Source organism: Montipora foliosa, chromosome 8 (genome assembly GCF_036669935.1).
Source record: "Montipora foliosa isolate CH-2021 chromosome 8, ASM3666993v2, whole genome shotgun sequence".
Taxonomy (NCBI): Eukaryota; Metazoa; Cnidaria; class Anthozoa; order Scleractinia; family Acroporidae; genus Montipora; species Montipora foliosa.
The window spans coordinates 44172985-44187984 of NC_090876.1; the positions used below are offsets into that span (position 1 = coordinate 44172985).

The 15000-nt window shown below is 38.2% G+C and overlaps 2 protein-coding genes across 3 annotated transcripts in view; both read right to left on the minus strand.

Moving 5' to 3' along the window:
- Positions 1-9014, minus strand: part of LOC138013281 (acyl-CoA-binding domain-containing protein 5A-like) — a 16670-nt gene extending 7656 nt beyond the window's left edge. Inside the window, exons 1-6 of one of the 2 annotated variants that reach the window (XM_068860311.1) lie at positions 8913-9014; positions 8778-8812; positions 7473-7558; positions 5247-5319; positions 4056-4503; positions 1690-2343 (exon numbers count right to left, since the gene is read on the minus strand). In XM_068860311.1, coding sequence (XP_068716412.1) covers positions 1690-2343; positions 4056-4503; positions 5247-5319; positions 7473-7558; positions 8778-8812; positions 8913-8979 — 1363 coding nt within the window. In that variant the 5' untranslated portion in view covers positions 8980-9014. Of the gene's footprint in view, positions 1-1689; positions 2344-4055; positions 4504-5246; positions 5320-7472; positions 7559-8777; positions 8836-8912 lie in introns of both variants that reach the window. The other variant, XM_068860312.1, reaches the window with a different exon arrangement.
- Positions 9015-12420: 3406 nt separating this feature from the next.
- The window catches only part of LOC137968859 (uncharacterized), a 3796-nt gene continuing 1216 nt past the window's right edge, over positions 12421-15000 (minus strand). Inside the window, exon 2 of the mRNA XM_068815331.1 lies at positions 12421-14876. Within this exon, the coding sequence (XP_068671432.1) occupies positions 12421-14876 (2456 nt within the window). The remainder of the gene's footprint in view (positions 14877-15000) is intronic.

The following is a 15000-nucleotide window of genomic DNA, read 5'->3' on the forward strand; positions in this document are numbered from 1 at the left end:
TCAGCTGCAAAAGTTTGTTTAGTTGTATTAGTTATGTTGAATTGAGTACGTTTACCTGATCTAAATTTCACTAATGTAGCTTTTTTATTGCTGACAGTTGTACGCAAAGATCGTCTTAAAATAACGCAAGCTTCTAAAAGTGCACCTCATGATCTCGAAAACGAGCACGGCGACCCCCCATTTTTTTGCCTTTTTGGCAAAAGTAGATCATTACCTTTCTGCCTGGCAAGTTTAAAAAAAATCTGTACGTGGGAATGTTTTGGGCGCGAACGTCCTTAAAGTAACTTTTTCAATGGACCTCTGACATCACTTCAATCAGAACAGGGATCCATATTAGTTTTCTATCAAAGTCGTTGGCTGGGCAAGTACATCTTATGACATGCTTGCCCAGGCAAAATGCGGAAGTACAGAAAATGGTCGATAAAATGACTTGTTTTATTTTACACTCTCATCAGAAATTGTGAATTTTGACTCTGCTCTGGAGTATGATGTTATTTACACCGTGGGAAACCGATTTACAGTGGTCCATATTGCACAAATTATCACAGAACTTGGTTGCATCCACAGTTTACTGATAAATCATTTGCATGTGCCTAAGGCACCATGCCTTTTATAGTGTGTCTTTGTGTTTGAAGGAACTTGAGAAATGACTAAATTTTGAAGGGGACCATAGCAATGGTCTGGTAGTGAAGAGCCACCCCCCTTACCTTTGACAAATATCATGTTCATATGTTAACACAAACATCCCCAAAACAATGACCGTGTGTTGAATATGAGATGGTAAATAGCCAACAAGGCTTCTAGCACCGAGTTGGCTATAACCAGCTTGATATCCAGCAAGCATGAATGGAATTATTGCTCTATTAGATTTTCATTTAATTGTTCTTGGAAATTAATTAAAGCCAATCAGTTTCCAGCTTTAAGCTGGAAACTGATTGGTTAGCAACAATTTACACAATCAGTTTCCATAACAGGTCATACAGTTCATTATGAGATTGAGTGAACCAATCAGAAAGCTAAAAACCCAATATGTGAGGTTGAAAATTTAATAACATGGAGTATTACCCAGTTTTATGAAGGGGTAGTTTCTAAAGAAACTGTGGTGCTGCGTCGGTGGGGAAGTAGTATACAAAAATTTGGTTTATCAACGGAGTTGATAATGTAAATTGACCACCGTACAGAGATTCTAAAAGCTGACGTTTTGAGCGTTAGCCCTTCGTCAGAGCGAATCGAGGGATTATGGGTTACGTGTAGTTTTTGGGTTAGGGTTAGGGTCTGGAACAAAAATTCATCTTTCAAATTGGCACCCTTAATCCTCACGGTATTAACGAACGCTTTTCATTTAACTAATATATTCCTACTTTTCACGTTGCCATGTTACCACCAATAGCGTAGCTCCTACTCTACTATAAAAACTACACGTAACCCAGAATCCCTCGATTCGCTCTGACGAAGGGCTAACGCTCGAAACGTCAGCTCTTAGAATCTCTGTACGGTGGTCAATTTACATTATCAACTCCGTTGATAAACCAAATTTTTGTATATTACCCAGTTTTAGTTGAGGAATATATGTGACACGTTTAGACCAATCACACGCAAGCGAAAATACTTGATGGATTATAAAGAAGGATATGACACTATGGCTTGTCTTGGTCAGGTGTAACAATCTTATTTTATTGAACATCCCACCTTCTTTGCTCCTAAGTCCTTGTGCTTGCCTAGTACGACCTCCATGATGGCGCCCAGAGGGCTTTTGAGAGGCATCCCCTCCACCACATTCTCTTACAGGATGATGCGATTTCAAGATTCCTGATGGCTTTTGATCACCATTCTCAATAGCAGGAACTGGATTATCTTCCAGGACATTTGTTACAGCAAGACTATCACACCCATTCTCAAGCAGTGGAACCATTTCTAACACTGATTCCTCACTAACAGATGCAACAACCTTTGGAAGCTCTGAATTGATAACAATTGGTCTGTCAGAATCACTGCTTTCAATTGCAAAAGTGACATGCTTGGCAAATGGAGTACTGGTCAACAGTTCAGAGATTTTCAAGTCACTTTCTAAATCAGAAATTTCAGATTCTGTTGATGTTGAGTTTGTGGCACCTTCGGGCGAACTGTTTAAAGTGCTACTGTGAGATGAGTCCATATTCTGGAGAGTATTGTCAAGATTAATTTCATTTACAACAATGTGATCTCCATTTAGAAGTTCTTGCAAATGTTCAGGGTCTACAGTGTCACAAAATTCATCTTCATCACTTTCGTCACTCGTCAAAACCAGTCCATTTTGTCCTTTTGGTGCACATAAATCCGTCCACTGTGACCCCAAATGTGGCACTGCAATGCAAGCAGAATACCAAAATCATTCACGCAAAAATTAAAAATAAGAGTGGTAATGCGTAAAGAGGTAAAGAACAAACCATGCTTTAATTCGCAAATCAGGTGCAGTATGTAATCACAGGAGATAAGAATTTGGGATTTTCCAATACCCATACACATCTCCCACTCATATTTATAAGATTTTATTTTATTCCATCTTATGATGCATTTAACACGAAAGACTGAAAGCAGCCAGCAAGTAAGAGTTAACTGATCAATGGCCAACTGTCATTGTCATCTTAGTGTTTTGGTTGGCTGTTTGTTGCAGACTGTCGGTGGTTCAAGTTTGCTGCAGGGAGTGTTGACCAAACATTTGCCATCAGTTGACCGGCATTGAATGCAAGTAGAAGAAGCTGTTGTTTAGTTTAAACAGTCACACATTTATTAAGATAAAAAAATTTGGTTAATGAGTTACAGGTTAAGTTGGACCAAAAGTTCTGTGTAAAAGATGAAACGGTTAATGTTTCAAACATTAGGCCTTCGACCTTTAACTCGTAGAGGCAATTTGACCTTTTAAGTTGATTTGATACAACCAAATTTTCATGATTTACGAGCTCCCACCACAGTGACTGTTTCCTTAAGGACGGTGCCTACTAATTCAAAGGTATTTTTGACCCGGTTTATGATTATGGAGGAAACAAGATCTTAACAAGTGTCATAGAAATCCAAAAAGAAAATTGGGGGTAACCACGCATTTTTCAAAGATAATTCATGAACAATATTTGTAAAAAGCTTTAAAATACAAAGCAATGTACAGTGTATGGCGTTTTATTCTCAAATTGAAGCTTAATTATAAAATTCCTGGTTACCCGCAAGTTTCTTTTTGGATACCAAGAGTATTTCCTAAGATCTACTTTTTCCGGATAGTTTTAAGTCACGCAATAATTTCCCTGTATTTAGTAAGCATCATCGATAGGAAACCAAAGTATCTCAAGATGTGCAGAACGTATGCGCAATAACATCGTCCTTAAGCAGTCAAAAATGATATCCCCTCCATTGGCGCATTGACCCCCTGGGGGAGACTGGGAGAGGAGACTGGGAGTGAGACTTCTTACTCTGTCAAACATCAGACGATTTTACTCATCAAATGGGGACATCCTGGGGATAGGGACTGGCACTAGTCAGTCAATGTTTTTTACGTTTCTACTCATCTCGTTTTCTTATCATTCTGTGTGCATGTGACAGAAGTTGATCTGTGTTAAGACCAATAATTATCAAACCAATGTCCTTGGAAAATGGATTAGTGGGGTGGGGGAGGGACCAAAGACCATGAGCAGTCCCTATTTGCCACTTAAGGCCTATGGCTGCGATTTGAAAATGGAAACAAATGCAACAAATAATGGCCGCGTGAAATCTGGTCTGGAGGAGGAGCCGGTGTGGTCTTTTGTAGGTGGGGAACAATACAGGCAGGCAGGTCAAAAGTCACAGGTAAAAGATACGTCTTTTCAATACTGGAACAATCCACAAATTCAGCCATTCATTTTTGGGGTAATGCTGCAATGAACTTGAGTTTCACCTGGAAGAGTAAATGCTACAGAAGTGGGATAGGCTCCAACTCGATGGGCCACAATACTTATCTCAGAAGGCACCCATGTATTCTGTACTTTTGTTTACTATTAAGGTTTGTAACATGTTGTCGGAGTAGATTCTGAATGTAACAGATTACAGACCTTCAGGCTCTCTGTTCTGAAGTTCCTTATCATCTTCTTCTATGTCACTGGAGTCCTCTACCTTGTCCGCAGGTATGATCAGAAATGGATTTACTCCTTTGGAAGATGATAAGCCTGTTTTCTTGGACCTTTGTGGATATCTTTCAAGATATAGACTATTTCGATGTGGAAATTCACTCTTACTTACAGGAAATTCCATCTCACTTCCGTTTTCATCAAATAGCTCCACATGCCCATTTTGAAATGGTACGTTACCGGCCTGTGGCTCACAACTATGTCCATTTAGGTTAAATTCTATTAACTTCCCATTTTGTAGAGCTTCATCCTTGAAAGCCTTAAGAACTCTTGGCAGCTGTTCATCTTGGCCTTCATAAACTTCTTTGTAGAATGGTTTTAAAACTTCAGAAAATTCTTCTAACCCATCTTGATCAGTCAAGTTTAGCACAACCTTTAATGAACAAGCGATAAAGATAATTAGCCACATTTGGAAACTTTTAGCATAGAAATGCTGCCAAGAGTGTTTAAAAATAATGCCAGCATGATACCCTGCTTCTTCTTTGAACCACTTAACCCAATTCAAATCCTTTGGGAATAAAATGTTTTGTTCCAAATATTCCCATTATCATGCAAATACAACACACAAAGAACCAAGTAACCCCAAGATATTTGAATTGGATACAACATCGAGTTAGCCGAATCGGTCTATGTCATCAGATTTTTAGAACGAATAAAAATTTCTGTCATGTCTTAAAACGACTGCAGACTAAGACTCTATTTCTCAATTTCGACAGCACCTTACGACAATGAAATGCAACCTAGCTAAAAATGTGCCTCAAATGTTCATAAAACAAGAGGCTGACTGCAGTCAAAGGCAACCTGAAGGCTCCATGTTCAATAGCTTCTACCATTCTTTATATTACGGAATGGAAGGGCACCACCCCAATCCTGTTGCATGCAAAACTTGTCTCCAGTAATAATGGTACTCATTTTACCAATTTCAAATGGATGGAAGGTCAACTTTGGAGCATATACAGTATGCTGGGCACTGGGACGCAGTCTGTGACCAATATTGACTACACTACCTGCCCTGTTCATTAGTCGATACTAGGTTCAGGTCTTCATAAGTTCCCTTGGCCCTGCGCTAAATCAAGTGAAAATACTTTAACCCTGCCAATGAATTGACACACATACATGCTTTAGTTCAGAGACGTAAGATTCCATAGCTTCTTGTTTGGACATTTGACCCAAGTTGTGCCATGCTTCCCTGTGAAAAGACAAAGTACAGTCTTCATAATTATTACATGATATTCTGATACATTTTCTTATCACCTGATTTTGAAAAGTAAATTGGCCACCGTACAGAGATTCTAAAAGCTGATGTTTTGAGCGTTGGCCCTTCGTCAGAGCGAATCTGACGAAAGGGCTAACGCTCAAAACGTCAGCTTTTAGAATCTCTGTACGGTGGCCAATTTACATCATCAACTCCGTTGATAAAACCAAATTTTTGTATACTACTTCCCCACTGATGTAGCACCACAGTTTCTTTAGAAACTACCCCCTTCATGATTTTGAAAAGGCTTGTTTACAAGTCACGACTTGGCTCAAATTTATGTGCATTTTGATCATAGCCTTTTAGTCAAGTTGGGCAGACATTTTTAAGCATTACCTTGTAAAATTACGCCAAAGTATTGAGAGTCTAAAATTAATTATTTGCAACAACACATGGCAGGGGGAAAATAATCCTTCCAGACAAAGATACCTGCCCGGTAATATTTTAAGTTAAATCCAACTAACAACAGCTTACATTAATTTCATGAAGGACAAAAGAATGAACCTGATACTCATTTCCCAATATGTAAAAAAATTGCACATAAAATTGCAAAAATTAGTAGTGAAATGGATGCTACAAATTTATGTACATTTTGATCATGCAGCCCCCCTCTCCCCCTTATCAGACTGAGCGTTCTAGATACGGTGGGTATTAGAAGCTAGAAAAGGTTTCTTCTAATGGGAGTGTCTCAACAATTTTGCAACATGTTGTACATGTAGCATTGAGAAGGTACATGTAGTTCACACCCAGCATTCCTAGAGAGTTTGTAATAATTTATTTATTTTATTTGACATTACAATGTTTAATTGTTAATGGGACTAACCCAGTGACACTATTAGTGCCTCCAATGGGCATGTAAAATTGTCTTGTGTTAGCAAGAGTAAAATAACAAGTCCCACTCTAGGGTGGGGAAGAGTTAGCGAGGACATTGTATCGCTTAAATAAGAATCGATAATCTGTATTTATATAATTAATAACGTCACAAATTACGTCACGAATTGTAATTGGTTTCATTTTGCTATTGAATGAAGACTATTGGTCGGACCAATGGGTGACTACTTTTGATTATGTCTCAGTTGAATTCAGGCAACAATCTCTAATATTTGGTACTACGATTACTTCTCCAGATTTCAAACCATCTTTGAACTTGTCATCTCAACGTCTCGAGTAACCAGTTGTAAAGACTCCGATAAGCTCATGACAGAAAACGTTTGAAACCTTGGTTGTATCGTCTCATCAACACAGACATAGTTTTTTAGTGAACCTTCATGTTGTTAATCAGGGAACAAAATCAAACACAACCCCAGCTCATGATGTTATATACCATAAGTCCAAGATGCAATCAAAATTAATCAGACAAAATATACAGTAGATTTCTTGAAAACAAGAACAAATTTAATATTTTGAAGCAAGGTAAATGTACGTAAGTACCAATCTGGGCCAAATACAGTACCATGATTTCCTTTAGGTTGTAGCAAGTGCCTAACACACCATGCACACCCAGGTGGAAATCTTATTAAGAACTTACAAGATCTTGTAAGAATCTTGTAAGATGGGTGTTAAGATGAAAATCTTAGTAAGGTCTTGTTTAAGATTTTATTACATTTGCTTATCAAATTTTCGGTAAAAGTAAAGAATCCGATCCCACCAACGCGTCGGCCAACGCGTCGATCAACACACCAACAACACACTGGCGCATCGGCCAACACACTACCGACACATCGGCTGACACACTAGTACTGCCGATGCGTTGGTCGACACACTACCGACACGTGGTCGACACACTAGAGACACGTTGGTCGAAATACTTAAAAATCTTAGTAAGATCTTAATAAGATTTCCATCTGGGCAACTTGCTCATCAAAATGTTCTTGAGACAAGATTCACCACGACAAAGAATGGGCCTTATTTGTGCAGCAGCCCCATTCACCAAAGACAATAGATTTCATACCCTGAGCCTTGAGTTGAAATGTTTGGGAACAAGTTTTGGTGAGGCAAAACAAAAGTTTTCAATCCCTCAGAACTCAACATGGCCACCGTATGATTAAGGCCCATTTAGTCACCGCAAAAACAAAAAGATGCCTTACCATTTGGCTTTCTTCACTACATCCCAAAATCCAGGCTTTGATTCACAACAAGCTCCTTCCTTAGCTTGCTTGTACAACGCATAAAACTGAAAAAAGAGTCAACACAAGAAATTGGCTCTTAGAAACTGTTGCCCAGTAACAACATTATCAGAGAGATTTAGCTTTGCGTTTACGGCAAACGGCAAATGTCACGCTGAAATTTGCATTTTGCCAAAATCAAGTACACACTTGTTTGATTTTAGCTCATTTCTCGTCTATTGTCTACAGATAACAAGTAACTTCTCAATAGTGAGAGACAACTAAGAATGAGAGAATTTTCGTTCTTATGTGACAAGCAGTAGCCTGCCGTTTGACGTTTGCCATTTCACGGAAACTCAATGCTAAATCTCTCTATTGGCAGAAGTGAGTGTCCACAACTCCTGCGGAATTCAGCACCAATGTTGAACAAACATGTTAATTAATATGCTGCATGTTAAAAAGGTAACAACTCTCAAATCTTTTCAAGCCAAAATTTATTAAGAAGCAGAGCGAAGCCAATGAGGAATTCTTGGCAAATCATAATTATAAGAAATGGGGTACACATACAAACATCAAATTCTTGATTCTACTTGTAAAATAATGCTCCAGAGGCAGGCCAGGAGGGCTAAATTTGTTGAATGTGTGAAAAGTTTGATTGGTCACCAGTGGCTGCCCCTGGAAACACAGAATTGCAGTCTCAAAGTCCACTCTTGTGCATGGGCTACAGCCTTGGTTTACAAATTTTGTGAACACTTCTTTCTGTGCAGTAAATGTTGTACGTAATCCGTGGCTTCCTGGCAGCATCCAAGTTTGTGATATGGTATTTGGTTGGCTGTTCCTTGGCTGTCACAATGAGAATTGCAGAAATTACGTACACGTACTGGTACCGGTAGGTGACACTGATCTGTGACCCAGAATCACCTCGGAGAGTGAAAAGACTGACAATCCGAGTATAATAAACCTTGAAATTCACTATAAACGACACACCTCTACTACATAGCTTGAAAAGTGACGCTGTATTTTGTACTTAAGCCTTAATTAATATTTTGAAACACAAAAAACATTACATTCCCATAGCACTCTGTACTTACAGTAATACTGAGAATAGCTTGCCATGTAAATAAGGTTCAATTCGTTCACTTCTCGATTTCAAGAAAACGGAAAGTTTTAGGGCTCCAAATTTTCTAGTGGAAACTCGACATTGATTTCCAAAAAGCCAACAGCTTTAAGATTTCTCTGTTCGGTACATTTCATGCTCTGTTCACTGCGTTAGTTGAGCTGACGTACCTTTAACATTGTGTCTTTTGATGGTTGGCAGGCGCCTTAAAATAAAACAAAAACGTATCTTTAAGGAAAAAAAACAATCAAAAGGAAGAGCTAACTCTCTTTTCTCCTTTTCATCTCTCATCGAGTTTTGAATACCTTTTTTTGGCATAGATCGTACGACGTTCACGGCAGCGTCGAATCCTGCTTCCACAGATCCCGCCATGTTTACAGATATTGATCATGTGGAGTGACATGTCGAGAAAGAATGATGTCACGACTGTGGCCAAGTTGGGGGAGAGGAGGGCCGGGCAAGTGAAACGAACCGTGATGTGACTGAGTCCAAGAAGCCCCCATTTTACACTAAAGTTTATAATTTTAGAGTCATTTATCAGGTCTTTTGATCTTTTCATCAAGCAAATGAAAAACGATCTTTTAAACCATTAGGCCTAGGCACAAATATGACGAGAAATCGCCTAAATATGTTTTCGGAAATTCCCGATTTTTTTCTCTAAATATCTCGTTTTTTTCCTAAATATCCTGATATTTTTTTCTAAATATACCGAAAATATAGTTATCTTCATAAATAATACAGCAATAACCTATCAAAGTATAAGTGTCCTTGTGAGGCATACAGCTAAAGTCTAAACAATTAATTTTTTTTCGACGTATATTAAACGGAGAACACTGCTGCATGTGATTACTGCAGACTAAACAATAATGCAAGGCTGGTTGTGCGGCTGTGAGAACATGTATATATAGTTTTTGTTTTTCCAATGTTTCGTCAGACACGAACTTTGCATCAGTAATTTGTTTTTAGTCTACAAACTGAATTTGCTGGTTAGATATACCAATATCCAGCACTCCTAATTTGCTCAGCTGGCCCTTGCATAAAAAACTTTCTATGATTACTGTAGGCCCATATGGGAAGATGTGTTTATTTTCTTTGAATTTCTGTGTCTATAAGTAGTATTTAACTCAGAAAATTGCTTTCTTTCTCCATTTTTCTGGGAAAAAAACGTGCCTCACAATTTTTGTCTAAATATCCCAGAATTTTCTAAATATCTCAAAATCTTTTAAATATAGCTCAAAAAATATCCGGATATTTGTGTCTAGACCTACGGCGTAACTGCTAAATTTACCCCTCACGCAATGAATGCGATACGTCAAAACACAAATATTATAGACATGCGCAGTATGAACACGACTGATAAGGTCGACTCAACGAGAATGCTATGGGGACTATGTTGTTTAATATCTTTTTAAAACGCGAAGTCTCAGCCACCGTTAAAGGCAAGGTTAAAGAATGGTACATGATCGAAATATCTACCGTTTTCAATTTCGATTCTGTCCCCTAAGTTTATACTGTACCTAGTTTATTTACTTGAATGCGCACTGTTCGGTGCGTTGCTGCTTGAAGAAAAATTTCGCGACGGTGATGTTTAAGACCAGTCATTCAGTTTATCAATTGGTCAACATTAGGAGTTCTGCGTTGTGTTCCTGTGAAGTTATTTCATTTTTCTTCACGCGCGCTCGAGGTAGCCAAACTGAGTTGTCAAGAATCGTGTCGTGCTGGAGAGCTGTTCGATCGAATTGAGGGAAGGCAACAGAAGATTGCAGGCAAGGTACGCAATGAGTTTTTCTAATTTTCAAACCTTGACGACATACATAACACTAATAATACAATACAAAATACTAAACACTTGACTTATAAAAATGTTGTAAGGGTAAACACAGTGAAAATCGGAAACCAGTGAACCTTGAGCACACAGTACACAGAATTTAGTAGTTTTATGCACCAAATCGCTCACTTAAATTAGCTACATTTTGTACTTTGGCAAAACAATGTGGCAATTTCGATTCATCAACTACTAATGGGAACCTGCTCTTCACAGCTTGTCAGGGTGTATCATTACTGTTATTGTCACGCTCTTAGACAATTAAACTCAAAGAATGAAAAGGTTAAGGCAATGTAATTTCTCCATCTTTATTTGTTTGAAGTTTTTTTGGAATGTCAGTTCAATCAGCAAAGGCATGTCTGAAACCTCGTTCGTCTCACCAAACTTATATTGTGTATTTTTAAACACAATATTATTACTGTCTTTTTTTAGGACAGTCAAATTATACAGGAATAAAATGGATCTGATCCATTAACAGATAATAAATCTACCATCCTGCACCTCATCTTCATAAAAAAATTCATAACACCAAATAAAATATTGTTCACGGTTTTTGGTACCTACTAATATTTACAACTGACATCAACTTCATAATTAAACCCTGGGTAGTTGAAAGCTGTGTCCATTTTTTTTTTGGTTAATATCACTTGAAATAAATAACTCTTTTTGTCTTTACTTTACATGGATTGGGGTAAAAAATATTCCTGTCACTAAAATTATTCTTTTGGCTTTTACAGTCAAAAGTGATCTATACCAAACTTTTTTTAGGTGCAATTCATTTATCTTACACCAAAAATTCTTGGAAAACAGCACCTAACGACAATATCCGTGGTTTATTTAGGGTAATTTATCCTAAAATGTTCACTAACCAATCAAGGGCTCATGCTACCAATAGCAAACACAGGCTGTGTGTGATTTGCTGTGTTTCAAAGAAAAGTGACTTCATTTTAAGCTTTAAAGTGCCCCTAACCCCAAAATATTTTTTTTGCTAAAATTAACCTTTGCACCTGTTCGAAACGCATTGCGGCCATTTTTTCATTTTTCTAACAAATCCTGCCATTTTATAGGCTTCGAAAGTTGCGAACATCCACGCATCTTGTGTTCACGACCGAGTCAGAAGGGGAGTGGGCCTATTCCTGATGTGACGTCACAAACTGATTTACATTGCATTAACTCTTTGTAAAAATGCATGCAAATTAGATTGTGACGTCACATCAGGAATAGACCCACTCCCCTTCTGACTCGGTCGTGAACACAAGATGCTTGGATTTTCGCAACTTTCGAAGCCTATAAAATGGCAGGATTTGTTAGAAAAAGGAAAAAATGGCCGCAATGCGTCTCGAACAGGTGCAAAGATTCATTTTAGCAAAAAAATATTTTGGGGTTAGGGGCACTTTAACACTTAAACTCAAAGAAAAATTTAAAGTCATTCTTTCAATGTCATAAAATTTTCTCACACATCTTTATATTCAGTTAAGGTTTCTTGTTGTAGCATGAGTCATGACTGTGATTTCTGCCTACTGAAACTGGGACCATGGATTCATTCGTTACAATTATAGTCAATCTATGTCACCTATGACCAATATTTCTGAGACTGAAATGATCATTCGAAGTCCTATTTGTAACTTCTGGCATTTGAATGGTCTGAATCTTTAAAATTTCTGGAAATCTTTCCAAAAAAAAATATCAGCTGAAAAAAAAAGGCAAAGCACATACGTGTAGGAAACAACTGATTGTTTTCAAATACTGTATGCTGTGATGTAATGTAAAAAAATTCATAGCTTTATTTCAGCAATATACTAGGGAAGTTTCAATGAAAATTCTTAAATCTCACTGGCGATGATCACAACTGACATGTAATTTTTAAAACCCTGTCAAAACTTAAAAAATACTGGTCACATGTGAGGAAGATTGACTATAAATTGACTTTAACCTTTCCAAATGTAAGTTAGTTCCCCCTTTTTGATGAGCCACCCCTCAGTCAGGTCTTATTCTTCATGAACAGGGACAGATGTTATGGACATATCCATGGGGACATCCAAAGTGGACACAGAATTAACTGATGAGGTTGGGAAGATACGCGGAAGATTTTTGATGCACTTCTGGCATTCAACTGGTAAGTCATGTGTTGAAAGCTCCTCACCATAATCCCACACCGTAAGTGCTGCAAGGTGCATTAGAGGTGGCACCTGTCCAGTGTCTCTACGCCATCCAATTGTTGTAGGCCTGAATGACCTCTGTTCTTCTAAATTTATAGTTCCTTTTGTCGAAGCTTTCCACTGAAGTTCAAGCTTACGACCTTCAGCTTTAAGAGACTGGATTGTCAGTGATGTGTCTTTGTTCAGTTTCTTTTCCTCCCACGCTTTAGGATAGACATCCTTTCCTCTAAGTGGGGCACTGACTGCACTACCTTTTCTGATGTTGTTGATCTTTTTTCTTGCCTCTTGGAGAAGCTCTGTGGTCAGTAGTTGCCCATAGTCATTCATTCTCTGTTCATGTGTCTGCCTTGCTGTCTCAGTGGTCCTACCATTAGTTTTACCACTGTGAATAGTGTTTTCGACAAATGTTACAGAGGCCTGTTTTGATAGTTCTGACAGGTTGTCATGAAGATAAATTTGGGATAGATTAAACTGTCTTTCAGCAATGACATTGTTCACAGGAATGCTAAAAATGTGCTTGGCATAAAATTCAAAAAGGTGTGGTGTGGTGTCTTTGTTAATAAGACAGCTTTCAGGTGATGTTGCCATTGCTTTAATCTCAGTTAGAAGTTGAGGTTTCTGCAGCTGCCAAATATTGGCCCATTTAACCAGCCCATTTCTGTCCTTAGACACCAATCTCTGAAGATCCTGTCCATAAACTTTTACATTGTTTTCAGATGCATTTCCTTGATTGCTTTCAGTGGATACAAATTGTATGTCAAGGACCTTCAAAACAGATGACCAGAATGGACTTTGGAATCTTTGATCAGCTCCCATTCCAAACAGCTTGGGAAAGGATAACCACTCAGCACCATGTTCTTTAATTACTTTCAGGGCTTCTTGCAACATGGGCCTCTGCACTTCCTGGTAAAAGTGTTTAATAGCGGCTGGATCTTTCAAAGATAATTGCACTTGCTCTTCTGTTAAAGGAAAATACAGTGATGGACACAGTAACATTTGACTGAGTGTTTCATTGTGCTTGAGAACAGTTGCAGGCCGTAGTCGTGCCAGATATCCACTGGAAAAATCAAGTTCCTCGTCACTTGCTTGTGATGAATTAAGAGATGGGATAATGAACTTGTCAAGAAATTCAAATAAGAATTTAATTTGCACTTGGATCATTGGGCAGGAGCTCAGCTTGATGACATTTTGCCAGACTGATGAGTGGTTATCTGACTTTGGCATCCTTTCTAGTATACGCTCTGCAAGCTGAAGACAGGCTTTTCCATACTTTAAATACCATTGTAGCATCTCATGGTAATATGTCCACCTTGTGTCAATAAAGGACTGTGGAAGGGGTGGCTCTTTACTTAAAATTCCCAGTGAAACATACATTGCCTTGTACTGACTTGGGCGTTCATGGTGGAGCCAGGATATCTTGTATAATAATTGCAATATGTGGTTGTTGTTCATATCACCCTTTGCCCCAAACCCAGCCTGGCACATTCTTCGCAACATTATATTAAGTATGTGTGGGTAACAGCCCACAAAAAACATTTCCCTGCCAAACAGTTTGGAGTTGTTTGCAATCAATCCATTTGATTTACCCTTTTGGGTAGAGGCATTGTCCCCAACTAACCCTGAGACATTTGATATGCCAAATGTGTCATGAACAATGTGGAAATCGACATCTGACTGGTGTTTTCCTGACCCACTAGCTACAATGCTGTTAGCAAGAACATAAGCCCTTGGCTTGTTAGTTTCATGGCACCATGTGTGCACCCCCACAATGTGCCTTTCCTCCCCTCCTTTGTTAGAGTCATCACTCCAAACATGAAAATCATATTTGCTGTTTGCAAATCTTTTACACAGAATTAATTTGTCTGCCTCCCCTAAAAGAACATTCCAATCTGACAAAGTAGTTGGGGAAACAATCAGATTTTTTGGGGGACTACAATTAAACAAAATACTGAAAATTAAATGTAATGCAATTGGTGCCTTTTGGTTAGATAAAAGACATGCATGTTGTAAATATCTAATGCAAGCCATGAACATTACACTCCTATGATTTGCTCCATTTTTGCCATGGGCAAATGTATCCACAAGAGAATAACTGTTTAAAACATCTCCTTTTTGTTTGAGTTGGTTTTTCAGTTTTGTTGCAACAGATTTTGCCCCCCTTAGTTTTTTTATTGTGTCGTTTTTCTTCAAGGATGTGGTCTTCAACAATTTGTCTTGCTTTGTAACTTGTTTTTGTAGGGTCAGAGTCTCTTTCTTCAAATCACTGTTCCTTCTTCGCAGAAATACTGAAAACAAGGGAAAAAGTCACACAAAAATTTTATTGACTTGTGGCTTCGAAAACAAATTATTTCATTAAATTCACGTTTTGAAAAGTGTGAGCCTTAAACTCTCTTTTCTACATTTAGATGT